We start from the raw sequence: 13,408 nt of genomic DNA on the forward strand, positions 1-13,408 counted from the left end.
CAAAAGTGCCGATCAGACCGGTAGGTGGGCTTGAAGCGGTATGTTTGCGTAGACGAAGCCTTCGCTCTGAGTGGAGACAATGGGGAGGCTGATACGTTTGTGTTCGTAATGCCCCTCAATTAGTTCCATTCAAGAGACAGACAGTTTCACAGGTCAACCCATCGGGAAGCCAGTCGGAGAGGCAGACAGACGCTTTGGCAGACAGAGAAATAGACGGTCGCTTCGACCGGCTGGCAGGAGACAGACGGACCTCCGTATTCCTGCTCGGCGGATGAGAATTTCATTTCACGGATGATATCAGAACTGATTTATGTTGCTTTCGGCTGGTAACGGCAGGATGGCCAAAGTGCTGGACCCTTGCGAGAACAGAGTTTTGCATTTCTACCTATTTTCCCGCTCCGATAGTCAAAGGGAAAAATGCCTATCCGGTCGGTATCGATGCGGGTTCATCGTGAACTGAGCGCGCCGATTATGAAATCTATTGTGAGAAGCGAATCGGGAAGCTTTGTCTTTCATCCTCGTCTCCAAGGTTGCGCATTGTATCGAATGCAGACCAATTTATTCATCATCAAGGCTGGCTGGCTGGCGGGCCTGCCGACGACGACGTCAAAGAGAGAAGACCTTCTTCTGAGGATCACGTATGGCTCACTTGTTGAATACATCATCTGTTGAATGCTTTAAGAAAGCTCATCTGATGCTGATGAGACGCGTAAGTCGGTGACGTAATCCGCATTCATCATGGAATTGAAAGCATTTCTTGCCGCACAGACTCGGAACATTTGATATCCTCCCAACTTATTACGGTGTTTCATCAGTTATAAGAACAATCTTCACGTATTTTATAACGCTGAGCTAATTATGGCCCCAGAATATGACCTGTAATGCGTACGAGCACTAAGCGGATGAACATCCACAATCACCGCCGACTCGCTTGCGTATCAACCGCAGAAGGAATCTCCCTGCCCCTCACCAGCCATCCCCTCAGATTTGGTTAGGGAGAGTAAAACACCTCCATGCATTCCGCATATCTCTTTCCAAGATTATCCCGTTTTCGGATATCGTGACAGTCCTATGGAAATAATCTTATAGTTGCTCCCCAATCGAGGCGAGCAGAGGACCGTTGCGAGCACATGTCGCCCGCAAAAAGACCGCAAACCGCAATCATTGCCGATATGTCCTCGAGAACTTGCTGCACTCATCGGATCGAAGTCCAGCTCGGAATGCCATGTGTACGATTCCAAACATCTACTGATGTCCTAATCGGAGGAGCACGATCGTTCTGACCTTGGATCATAGTACCTACTGAAAAAACAGAAGGACACTGTCGGAAATTATTTCTGCATCAACCGAGCAATGGTCGAACGTGGAACCTATGATCCATTAACTCGGTCTACGCCATGCTTGGCGGCGACGAAGAAGAAGAAGAATTTTCAGGATATATTTTATTTACTTCGGCTAACGTGCTCAGCGGTTTATTAATTCATTCGAATCCAGGGTATTCTTTTCCTCCGATCAATTTCTCTTTTACAGTTCTGCACATCACTTTTGGGATCATCCAAGTCGGTTCAGAGACATATTTAACCTTTGCTACTTTCTGACATCTTCATCACTGTATTCTCATCGTAATTTCACATAATCTTCATTCGTGTTGCGTTTAGGCGCTGTAACACCATTTGCGTGAGGAGAGATTATTTCGTTTGAAAGTGTCGTCCTTTACGGCTCTGAAGTCTGGCGCCTCCGTCGAAAAATGTTCCATCCCCGAGCTCGGCTTCCCACCGAGACCTAATCGCCTCACTGAGATTACAATGCTTGGCAAACAATATACGCGATAATCCCCTACACAAATCAGAGCCTGCCACTCCAGATCTCGCTCGCTAGCCGCCGGGAATCGGCACGCTCGCCGAGTCACTATCCGAACTTGTGCTTGTTTCGCTCATTCGATTTGTATCCGTACAAACCCGAGGACCAGGTCGTTGTTCGCTATACTGTTCGCCGGAAAACTTTTGTCCCTATGAACGTACCTACGAGTCCCCCGAGTGATGATCAGCTGATCGCTCAGCTCCAATGGTTCCGGTCGGCAGAGAATTTCCCGAAGTTCCGATGGGATCTCTGAGTTCTAAAACTCTCGAGATCGGACTCCACCACGTGGAATGAGGCCACGTGGCTCGAGAATTATATACATTGCATTGACTTGGATTATTTAGAGGCTGTATTCAGTGCCTTCGGTGATTCTTTGGAGCTTCACTGAGGTGCTTTGTGCGTCTGAGAAACATGGCCCATAGAGCGGGACTCAAGAAACCTTCATCTTTTGAGCTCTCCGGCGGGTCGAGAAGGCTCTTCCGCGAGCCTCAATATGGCTCGTCTATTCAAAATCCTCTCTCCGAAGATTCTTGCCATAGGTTTGATAGTTTGCTAAGAGTTATGATGAGGATATGTTACTCGCAGAAACTTCACTACAACACGATAACAGAAATGGTGAGATTCTCGCAAACTCAACAGCTAGGTGCGGAGAAGGCCGGGATCAGGCGTTTCCCCAGAATGATATGGGTGAACTTCTCGGTGGAGCTTCTGCCGAATGATTCCGCCGGAGCTCAAGCCCACGGTCGCGCAGACCATTCCGTTCGATCAGATGGACTCGGAGGGATTTCTGAGAAGCGATGAGAATTCTGAGCGTCGATGACGTCCTGATTGTCGATTGAATCCCGCGCTCGCCCGTCAGCTCCTTGATCAGTTCCGGGTACCAAAGACCGTACGCGGGACTGCCGACAGCTCCCGAGCAAAAGGCATAGGTAGGAAATCGAGATAAATAAGGATTTGGACGTGCGGAATGGAATGCAACTCTGAATCAGACCTGAGTTTTCCCCATTGTATCCGCTCTGTTCGGATCTCACTCGTTCCAGAACAATTGTCTGAACCAGCTTCGTTCATCGTATGCGTTCTGTGTACAGTGTTTTTACAGGAGGAATGAATCTCCGAGACTCTCATTGATCTTCTGATTTTCCTTTAAACGGAATGATCGAATCGCGATGGTTTGGCCAAGCAGAGATCTCATTCTTCCGATAGAGTGAGCTAGAGGGGTTCGCAGTTTCTACCAAACTGGCGTTTCATTGGGCATTTGCGTTGAAAAGCTCCCCCCAGAATCGCTCCGTGGGGGCTGTCCATAGGGGGGATCCGAACCCTGGAGGCTCAACACAGAGTCTGGGCTCGACCTTGGCTGCGAATTGAGTTGGAGATCACCGTGTTGGCCGGGTAAGTGGAATGTGTCCGTTCCCATGCTCACACCTGTAAAGCACGAGTTCCTGCTCAGCAATCCGTCTCTGATTAGATGAGGGCTCCTCATTTTTCGGGAAGGGAAATTCTAAAGCTTACCATTTCTTGGCGAGAGACTGGGATTCGCGGCATGTCCGAAAGCTATGCCTTCGTTCTGCTGACCGGGGAAAAAGTCGTAGAAGCCGGGGCCCTGACCTCCGTTCTGTGAGTAGCCGAATTCTTGGTTCGAGGAATCTGCAAAGGAGAGAAGGGTTCCGCATGAAATACATGGCGATGCATCACCTCACCGAAACAACCCATGTCACTCGATTCGCCTCCTAGCCGCGGAGAAGTCGAGTATCTCGATTGGGTGAGCAGGTAGCTCTGATCGTCGGAGCACGAAATTCCGCTAGATTTGTAGCAAGACCGGCGATCGCGCACAGGTATACATACTTTATCTCAGAAGAGTTCCTCTGCCTCTCGCAGAAGAAATTCGTCCATCTCGGACACATTATACTGTACACGAACGAATGTTTGTTCCTCCATCCATTTATTCTCTCGCAAAGAGAATCCATCAGAGGATGAAAACAATGAAAACATCGACATCACGACGGACGAAGCAAGTCCTGCGGTACCGGTTGTAGTGAATATATAGATGCTTTCGGAGCGGGGGGGGGGTTTCCTCAGAGCACTCGATCCGCTGCCTCGCGAAGAGGGGAGAACCCGGACGGGAGCAAGGGAGGAACAAGAAAGGAACAGACAGACTTCTTCAATCCTGTCAAGCGCACAGAGCCGCCCAATGTTGTGAACAGAGCAACGTGTCAAAAGCCTCCTTTTTAATTGTTCGCCACCGCGATCTACAGCCCCCCCCCGTTCCCCACTTTGGCTCTCGGAGCGTCGGTCGCCCCGAATCGTTCCTCCCGATGACTATAGACCGACGCGCGGGTTCCTTTGCATTTCAGAGAATACACAGTCCATCCCGTCGCGCGAGAAACTGGTCAAGCAAACCAGCGTCGGTTTTGCATACAAGACGTGGGGGAAACGCTCCGGGAGGGACGTTCTCAATGGAACTCTGACCCCGGGAATTTCGGGAAACTTTGTCGATGTCCCGGGAACATGACGGTTGTCACTTGTCCACGTTAACGGGAGAGCTTCGTCTCATATCGCACCGATACGCAATAGAAATGACAGCAGGCTGTCCGAGGTCGCCGATCCCTCGGATCGGACTCAGGACTAGAGACACGCAAAGAAACGGCGACTTAATCCGTGGATGAGGACGAGTCTATCAGTCGTTTGGTCTGTCGACTCGTCCATCGGTTCGTCTGCCCGTTCGTCCGTCCATTGAGTCTCCTCTAGGTGCCTGAGTTTGCTTGGCTGCTTTGCAGCAACCCGAAAAGCGACTAGACGGAGGGCTCTTTTCCTGCCTGCCCACCCGCCTGTCTGTATACGCTCTGGTGAGCCGATAGCGGGGCGAGCTCTGTAATTGCCTCGCGCTCCTATGTCACATGGGGGTTGCTTCTCTTCTTTTCTCATTTCGGAAGACTGCGGCGACGGTGGTGGTAGCAGCCGAAGCAGCAGCAGCAGAAACACCACCGATACCACCGTCACCACGACCAGCTGCAACTTGACAAGCAGCTCCCGGGGCTGTCGCGTAGTGAGGAGTCCATTTGGACGAACGTCATTGTGAGAAGATGGTTCGGTTTCTGTTTTTTCTTCGGTGAAGACAAAACATACCGAGCTGGACATTGCAATCTCGCTCGCTACGGGAATAGGCTTGCTAGGGACGAGAGATGGGCACCATCCGACAATCGATGTGCGCCGAAGGCTCGCGGGAAAGCAGCAACGAGGCGACGAATCGGTACCGAGATTCAGGACGTTCCACAAGTTCAGCTGGAAAGACGTCAGCAATCGTCGTTCGCTTTTTTCTTCCCACCAATCCATCCATTCATTCTTACAAGCTCCTCCTGGACGGTCGGAGGACAGGCAGGCTTGCTGTCCGTCCGTCGGTCTGTTCGACCGTCTTCCTAGCTCGTTCTTCAGATGGAGGAATATGATCTATCTCAAAAGGAAGACTGCCTCTGACAGACACCGTGCTGCCGATCGACGGCCGACATACGCACTGACAGCCTGCCAGCCGGCCGGTCGGTCAGGTCACGTGATCGTCTTCAACAAGACTTCCGACTCGGAGGACAACAGGAGGGCGGACTCCGAGCATAATCGAAAATACAGCAGCGTGACGTATCATCGATCGCGGTGCCTGGAATTTTCCTTATCTAATGAATTTCCATCAGATTTCTGGCGCTGTGAGGCCTCGGTCTCTTTCAGCCGCGTCCCGCTCATCGTCGTCCCAATCGATGAAATCCCCAGAAAGGCTTATGCTTGTATACGGGGCTCACTCGACGATCGAGGCGACCGGGACGCGCGGGAAACTCCATCTCTCCTCCGTGTATTCAAGCGGAGAATCTCGACGGGGAAGGTTGAATGTATGGCTTCACAAAAGCTCCGAAAGCTGTTTTGAATGAGATCGTGAAACCTTGACGCATGACTGACTGAGTGACCAAGTCGCTCCACGCGGACGCCCAGACGTAAAAACGGTGTTTATAAAATGTGCACCGCATCCGGAGACAATCATATGTTGGTTGACGGTGGCGGCGCCCGAAAGTAGTAATTTTGATCCGTACCGAATCTGTGCCTCAGAATCACTCCGCTGCGTGTTCTCTCGCTCTATTTCCCTTGTGCTCTGTGATTTCTCCGTGTCACACCTCGCTGTCGCACCTACACGCTACAAGGCAAACATTCAGGCGGTCCCGGAGTTCGTTTCGACTATTGGGAGCATCGGGAAAAAGGGAAAAAATGGGCACCTCATCGACCGCTGCAGCTGTCCCGTTGCGCTCCGGTATTGTTATTCGAATAGCACCCGTCCTCTAGTTTTTGTCATTTGTCGGACTATCAAAATTGGGTCATCCCATGGATAAACGCAAACGACACCAAGCTAGTACAAGAGAGGAATCTCGGATCACCAGCTTGAAATTTACTGCGGGGTATTTTCTCCGAAATCCAACCGCTCGTCAAACGGTGGCTGGCTGGCTGACTGGACGGACGAACCGAAAAAAATGGATGCGCAGACAGACATCGGCTCCCTCCGACTCGACTGCCTCACCTCGGATCAGCCACTCTGCCCCCTCATGATAAATGAGAAGACAACTCTTGACTCGACCGCATTGAGCAGATGGTTCACGGAAACGCCGTGGACTACCGAAGCGGGTGAATCCGCCGCGGCGGCCACTCCGACTAACGCAAGGCGTGGCCCAACAGGACACACAAGGTTTCGGTGATCAGAAGGCATCATGCTTCGACTCACAGGATACGTTCCGCAATGAGATCCTTTTTCCGTTGCGAGTCTCGAGCCCTCGTTCCTTCGCCTCAGATTCTGAGAAATAATTTGGCAAGCGACCAAGTTTATCGGGATTCCGCGGCGACCGGGGGATATTCTTCCGATCGCGGTATTCCCTCGGACCGATGCCACAGAGGCCAGCGTCCGATTGCATGTCCCGTGAAAGCATGCGAGCTGATGATGATTCTTCGCAAGTTCCAGTAGCGGTGCGACTCAATAACCTTCCTGCTTGCATACATGTATTGTACTACTATCTAAAGCTAAGCACAACCAGCCCCGGCGAACACAATCGTAGTAGAGAGCCATCGCCTCGATGTCAGATGAAAGCGCCATGGGAGACATTTGAATGAACTTTGCAGAAGAGATGGCGTGCAAATAAGGTTTCGTGCGGAGCGACTCATTTCCGCAACTTCCTCGCAAGAGATGATTCTTTTTGTTGCTATCTTCCCGCGTGCGTACCCTCGCGGTCTCCGGCGAACAAGTAAGCAACCTAACAAACCACCCGCGTTGGTGTATAGGGAGCGCATACGCGCGGACAACCAACCAGCCAACCGAAGGGAAAACCGCCCAAGGCGTGAAGATTGTTGACTTTCCGCGATTGCGCTCTACCAGGAGAAAACATCCCCAACTCACAAAACGAATCTCGTGATTTGATTTTTGAGCGCGTTCGCCCGCCGTCATATGCAGCCGCCCCATTCCGGATCTGCCCCCCCCCCTCTGAATCCTCATTCTATACCCTCTCCCTCTCTTACTGCCCTGTTCCTTTTCTCTGTTGATTCCTTGCCTCGTCTCCAGGGTTCCGCGCGGGGAGATTCCCAACAATTCGTTCCGTAAGCGTCGCGTATCCGTCTGGGTAGGGCTAGTCACGTTGGCGAAACATTCAGCATTACAAGAACGCGAGGTTACGTGCAAATACCGTGCTATTGGTGGAGAGCATCGAATTGTTCCTCCGGAGTTCTAGAGCTTGACAACGATTCGTCGACAAGGACTCGCTCGTCGCTCGCCATGTAACTGCCATTGACAAGGGCGCCAGCCACATCTGTCACTGAGTTAGATAACTTTGTTATCGTTAGTCGGACACGGGACCGGTCCATTCAGAATTCGCGCATTGGCAAACGATCACACACTGAGATTATGTATTATATTATACAATGCATTCGGACAAACGGCTCGGCGGAGTGCTCGTCGGAATCGGAGGAAAAACTCGGACGTCCGACAATGCCAAGAGCACATCCAAGGCACTTTCGAAGCGACTCTCGCTTTCCTCACTTGGATTTGATAATTGGAATCCCGGAACAGGATTAATCCCCTTAGAACCAAGCTTACTTCATACATAAGAATCTTCGATATAGCTTACTTCATACATAAGAATCTTCGATATCCGCACCTTCCGCACGAGATCTCCTGGCATGCCTGATCGCGCGTCATCCCTCTCTAGTATATCGGAGATGAGAAATGATGTTTCCCCGTTTGAGACGCCAGGGCACGCTTCGAATGACTCAACGGACCTCGCTCCCGAGAGATCATATCGAAAAATCGGGAAGTACCACTCTAGAACCATATTTCATCAACGACGTCGGTTCGAGAATCGAATTCGAAACTCGACCAATGTCTCGTCGTTGGCATGTTGCTTGAGCGTCCAAATGGCCAAGTGTTCGCGATGCTACTTCTTGAAATTATGCCGAAGACGATGTTCGTCTACTTCTTCTTTTTCTCCTGCAATCACTTCAGAGGTTGGTTGCTCGGATGGCTGGGAGGGGTCTTGAACCGATTACTGGCGGGCATTGCCTTCAAGTCCATTTTCTGACTCGCCTCTTCTTCGGCGTCGACGCTGTCGGCGTTGTTGTTGCTGCTGCTGCTGCTGCCGCCGTTGTCGTCGCATTCGTGGCTTCGGAGCGGGTGCCCCAAAGCCATTTCACTTCAGCTCTTTTCCTTTTTTTAATTAACTCCTGAGACACTTCATCTACTCAAGTCCAGATGAGCAGCGATCGTCTCGCAAAAGTGAGTTCCGACGGCTCTCCTTACTCATATACTTAATGGCTGAAGGCAGTATGTTCGAGTTCCTGCTTTCGCTTGTCTCGAAATATGCACTCATCAATCTGATCCCTCTCTCTCTCTGATCGATCCTCCGACTTGACTGAGTGAGACACGAGGCGAAGGCCAAACTCATTCAGGCAGCCAGACTTCGCGACATATCGCCGCAGCCTTAATCGAGTGTTTTTCCTGCATATCTGGAAAGGTTATGTACTCACCGGAAAAGTAGCCGAATCCGTTCTGGGGTCCATTCGGACCCCCTCCTTGACCTAAGAGATCCGGCGGCGAATCATCCAGAGGGTCGGGGCTCATCCCGGGCCTCATGGACCTCATGACCCGGCGCGGGCTTCGAAAGAAATGTCTCCGAGCTCCAAGCGTCGTGAGCTGTTTCATCCTCCGCTCTTTCGAACGTCGATTTTGGAACCAGACCTGAAAATAAACGCGGATTCTCAGTCTATCGGAGCGAACGGGTTATCGCGAGCGCTACTGTTCGAAATAGGAACTCTTCTTGTCTTGCCCAACAGGGTGAAGTCGACGAACCAGCCAGGCAGTCAGACGGTGAAGGGGAAGTAGGGGAGGGGATTGTCGGGGGGGAAGTTGCCGCCGCCGCCGCCACCACCATAGTATACGAGCTGGGTAACATAAAAGCAAAACCTCGAAGGGTTAGCTGTTCTTGGCCAAGAGTTGAGGACTCCCACAAGACCAGGTCTCTTGGGCCCCATAGAGCAGCTAGCTTCCTGAGCTGACTGACTGAGTCTGTGATTCACCCGCAAGACCCAGCCGCAAGGAGCTCCTCCGCAATCCACAAATCTCGGCGCGAGTAGCAGGAACACCGGTGGCGGCAGCATAGCCCCGACCGCAGCAAAAACATCCATGCCGTAATATTCCGCTCGAACAATCCGTCTGGACTCCGCAGCAGCACGATCAAACTCCTCATTTTCGGTTTGCATCACTCCCTAGTCGTTTGCCAACTGGTTGATTTTTGGTGCTTCGCCGGGGAGCTTTCCTACGAGGCCGCCGTGATTATCAACGGCGGAGCGCGACCGTCCGTCGTATAATCTTTATAGAGCGAACCGCTTGGCGAGCCGGACGGACTCGACCAACAGGCTGCTCGCGGACTCGGCGACTAGCTGACTATAAACTGCAGCGTCGAACCTGATATCGCCCAATCCGCGGAAAACTTTATACGGAGCATATTTTTTTTATACTTCACTTTTATGTCTAGAACGGCTCGATCCAGATCGACTGCGACGAGTCTCTGCGCCAGATTCACCGAGGCGCTCGAGCCAGCCTCCCTAGCCCCACATAATTTATTTCTGGACGCGAGATCCCGTCAACCACCGTTTTTTTTGTTCTGGAATAATTCCCATGGCCAGAGTTGACTCTTCTCCACGGGGTCTCTATCGAATCGCGAACGCAAACCGCGGTTGACGGAATAGTCACACGTCTTGCCCGCCCTCTTCAATTTTTGGATCGATTCGGCAAACTTTCCTCAGGTAGCAGACACCTAAATTAAGCTAAGCGTTCTTCCGCTAGACATTCAATGTCTGCCGGCCCATCCGTCCGTCCATCCGACCGCGTGTCTGTCTGTCCCGCGTCCGACCAGCGATTCGGAAGCTGGTAGCTGTTCGGTTTCGAGAGCTCATGCTGTGAGTTTGGTCGTGGCAGCAGCAACAGCGTTTGTCAGTGTTCGTTTGTGCTCGCTGCATGCAAATCGTCGAGAACGATGGGCCGAACAGCTTGTGGGTACTACTTGCTCCGCCGCCGCAGCGAGGGCTCAGTACGAGCTCAGTAAACACACGAATGAATGACACCTATTTACGAGAAGATCCACTTTGTTAGCGGTCGCTCGCTCGCTCGCTCACCCACTCACCCTCCCGCCCGTCCGCTTGCTTGCTCGCTTGCTGTCCGCTTGCCTTGCTTCTCGTCCCCCGAAAGTCGCTCCTTATTCGATTTGAGCTGTCAAGCAATCTTGTCCCCTCGGTCGTCCACAAAACCTTTCAGGGACCTAAACCTCAATTACACGCGGCATTTGACACCGAGTTCACGACGGACAGAAACATCTGTATGAAGGAGACGATGAGGAAATGATGAACTAAGGAATGCGATGTGCTGGCGACGGTCTCACGACCCATCACGGTATCGGAAAACCTATCGAGAATGGTCGAACGATCGCTCGGTGCGGATGCAGCGCTGCTGGCGATCTTTCCGTGAAATTTGTCCATTCAGCCTTCCGGGAGAATATTCTATGCCGGACGCTGCTGACGGCTCGATCGAGAGCAAAAGAACGAGTTTGCGAACGTTCACAGGAGCAGCGCTCCGCCCGCCGGTGAATTGATGGAAAATCGAGATGAGAAATAACATGCCAAGCTTCTTCGATCGATTACTGCCCGATTGAGCGATAGCTCACTCAATTGATGGCTAGTGGCTCGGTGCCCGATCGATTGGTACTCGATTGATGGCTTAACGAAACCCCGCTCGGACGTCGATGATTGATGGACTCGGGAACGACTCGACGCGAGAGTGAGAGACTTCGCTTGAACGCCACCGCCGCTGCGCCGCCGTCTTCTCCCTTTTTCTCACTCCGAGCCTTGGGTCGTAGGAGCAGCTTTTCGGCGTGCAAGTTCTGCTGGGGAATAGCGCCGTCGTGGGAAAAACTCATGTTATTCCCCTTCGTCGCCTCGTACACTTGCTCGCTCGTCTCGCCGTAGGGTTGCCTGCTCGCAGTTCAACAACAGCGAAGCCATATTCCGTGAAGCGACGGCATTGCCCTGGGTTCGCGGGCGGAGCTTCCTCCCATTGGACGTGGATCCAACGCCAGTAGCGCCCTGCAGCGGACTTTGTCGTCGAAGCGTTCCGCGGGTCGGGGGCACCGCGAGGAACGCCGTAAGGTATCTTCTGGGGAGCTCGTGGGCCGCGTAGGGTTTCAACGGTCTCACGGAGGGGTTGAGATGGTGTTTCGGAGGGGGAGTAGCATGGATAGCAAAATCTGCACTCGATCGGTACTAGAATTCTTTTCCGTGCTTCCCATGCACGAAATCGAAGGAATCTGATTTATATTCGACTGCTCCGGAATCAGATGAACTCCATCGGTCCTGATCAGGATTCCCATTCACAAGCGAGTTCAGGGATCAGATCAGAATCCACCGATGTGAAGGAGCAATCTCGAGCTCAAGCGAGTAAGCATCGTTCGGCGATTACCCTCGAATGTCCTTCGCTTCCTTTTTCCTCCCTTCTTCTTGGCTTGGTGGTTTTTGAGTTTGGTCTCTATCGCTCACAGTTCATTTCTCATTTCTCTCTCTCTTTCCCGTAGTGGCTATCTCCGTTCAGGAGCAACAGCTCGACCTGCCTTGCCCGATATTTGAAGACGGGGAGAACGAAATGTGGTGCAGACCCAATTGCACGACACAGGGGGTAAGAAGAGCCCACAGGGACCCGCTCGCTCGCACAACAGAGAATACATACACGTGCCTCCGATTTATTTAGAGCCGCTCGCACGCTTCCCTTTTCCCCTTCCGCTGCTGCTGCCGGCCCTAACTGGCCGTGTCCGATTTTCCTATCTATCAGACAAAGGAGAACGGGAGGGCAGCTCCGCATTTTTCATCGCTCCAGCTGCCTCGGGGAGTATTCCGCCCGCCATTTCCATACCGTTTTGGAATGCGGTACTCCCCTCCCTCGATAATCGTGTTGAAGTTCGATACATTCGGAAAAAGCGAAATAGCCCAAAAAGTTTTGAATGGAGTTTTTGGCGCTCATTACTGAAGGTGAAAATCGGAAACCCTGATGAAAATCAGAATAGAGAGGTCCTTATCCCGAACAAATGGATTCCGATGTCAATTGGATCGTCCGTGTGCGATTCGAAAGATTCTTGTCGTGGTCAAATTGAGAGCTGAGAACCTGGCGTTTCGAGTGCGGCCCACCGCCATGGCCGCTGGGGATTGCGCCACCTGTTCGAAAGACATCGATCAACTTCATTCCTGAGCTCGGGATGCTACATCGCTCGTAGAATAAGTGTGTAACTTGCGAAGTGAGCTCCACGTCTGAGCGATCGAGAAAATCGGAAACAAGTACGCATCGAGATTTTGAGTCGCCCGGAGAGAATTTGCCGAAATTATCACCCTCTCAAATAAGTTCGTTGGACTTCGACAAAGCTCTTGGAGCCTTCAGCTCTGTCGGCAGCTTTCCCGTGGGGTTTGAAGACGAAGGTCTCGACAAGGTCTGATGCCCGAACAAAACACGCTGCACTACAAAACCTCACCGACAACATGACCGACATCTTGGTTTCATGTCGGCGAGAGCAGGAACACCGAGTCCCGTTCTCATCTTTTGGCAGCGAGCGGATTCTGAAGTCTCGGTGGTCCTCGTAGGAAGAGTGGACATAAGTCAAGCATGAACGAATTCAAGAAGTCGCCGTATGCGCGCTTTCTTCGAGTCAACAAGCCCTCGAAAATCTGTTGATTGATCTCATCCCTTCAAATAAGCTGAAATGAAGAATCGCATCATCCGAGTGGTTTTTCTCTCCGATCACGAGTATCTAGGCCAGAAGACACTCGTTGTCTCGAGTCATCCAGCTTGATTCGTCGAGAGCTTTCGACCCGGATCACTTTGAGGGCTCAGTCAGTCAGTCAGTCAGTGAGTCTATCGATCCCCCCAGCCAACCAGTGACAGTCGGACCGGTAGCGCCAATCGTCGGACACGATTACAGGCGATCGAGGGGAAATCTCTCAGAAT

At 51.9% G+C, this 13,408-nt stretch overlaps 1 protein-coding gene across 1 annotated transcript in view; it reads right to left on the bottom strand.

Moving 5' to 3' along the window:
• Positions 1-3,088: 3,088 nt before the first annotated feature.
• The window catches only part of LOC100904816 (LIM/homeobox protein Lhx1), a 43,274-nt gene continuing 32,954 nt past the window's right edge, over positions 3,089-13,408 (bottom strand). Inside the window, exons 5-7 of the mRNA XM_029112141.1 lie at positions 8,896-9,106; positions 3,370-3,504; positions 3,089-3,282 (exon numbers count right to left, since the gene is read on the bottom strand). Coding sequence (XP_028967974.1) covers positions 3,089-3,282; positions 3,370-3,504; positions 8,896-9,106 — 540 coding nt within the window. The remainder of the gene's footprint in view (positions 3,283-3,369; positions 3,505-8,895; positions 9,107-13,408) is intronic.

Source organism: Galendromus occidentalis, unplaced genomic scaffold, assembly GCF_000255335.2.
Source record: "Galendromus occidentalis unplaced genomic scaffold, Mocc_1.1 scf7180000077484, whole genome shotgun sequence".
In the NCBI taxonomy this organism is placed as follows: domain Eukaryota; kingdom Metazoa; phylum Arthropoda; class Arachnida; order Mesostigmata; family Phytoseiidae; genus Galendromus; species Galendromus occidentalis.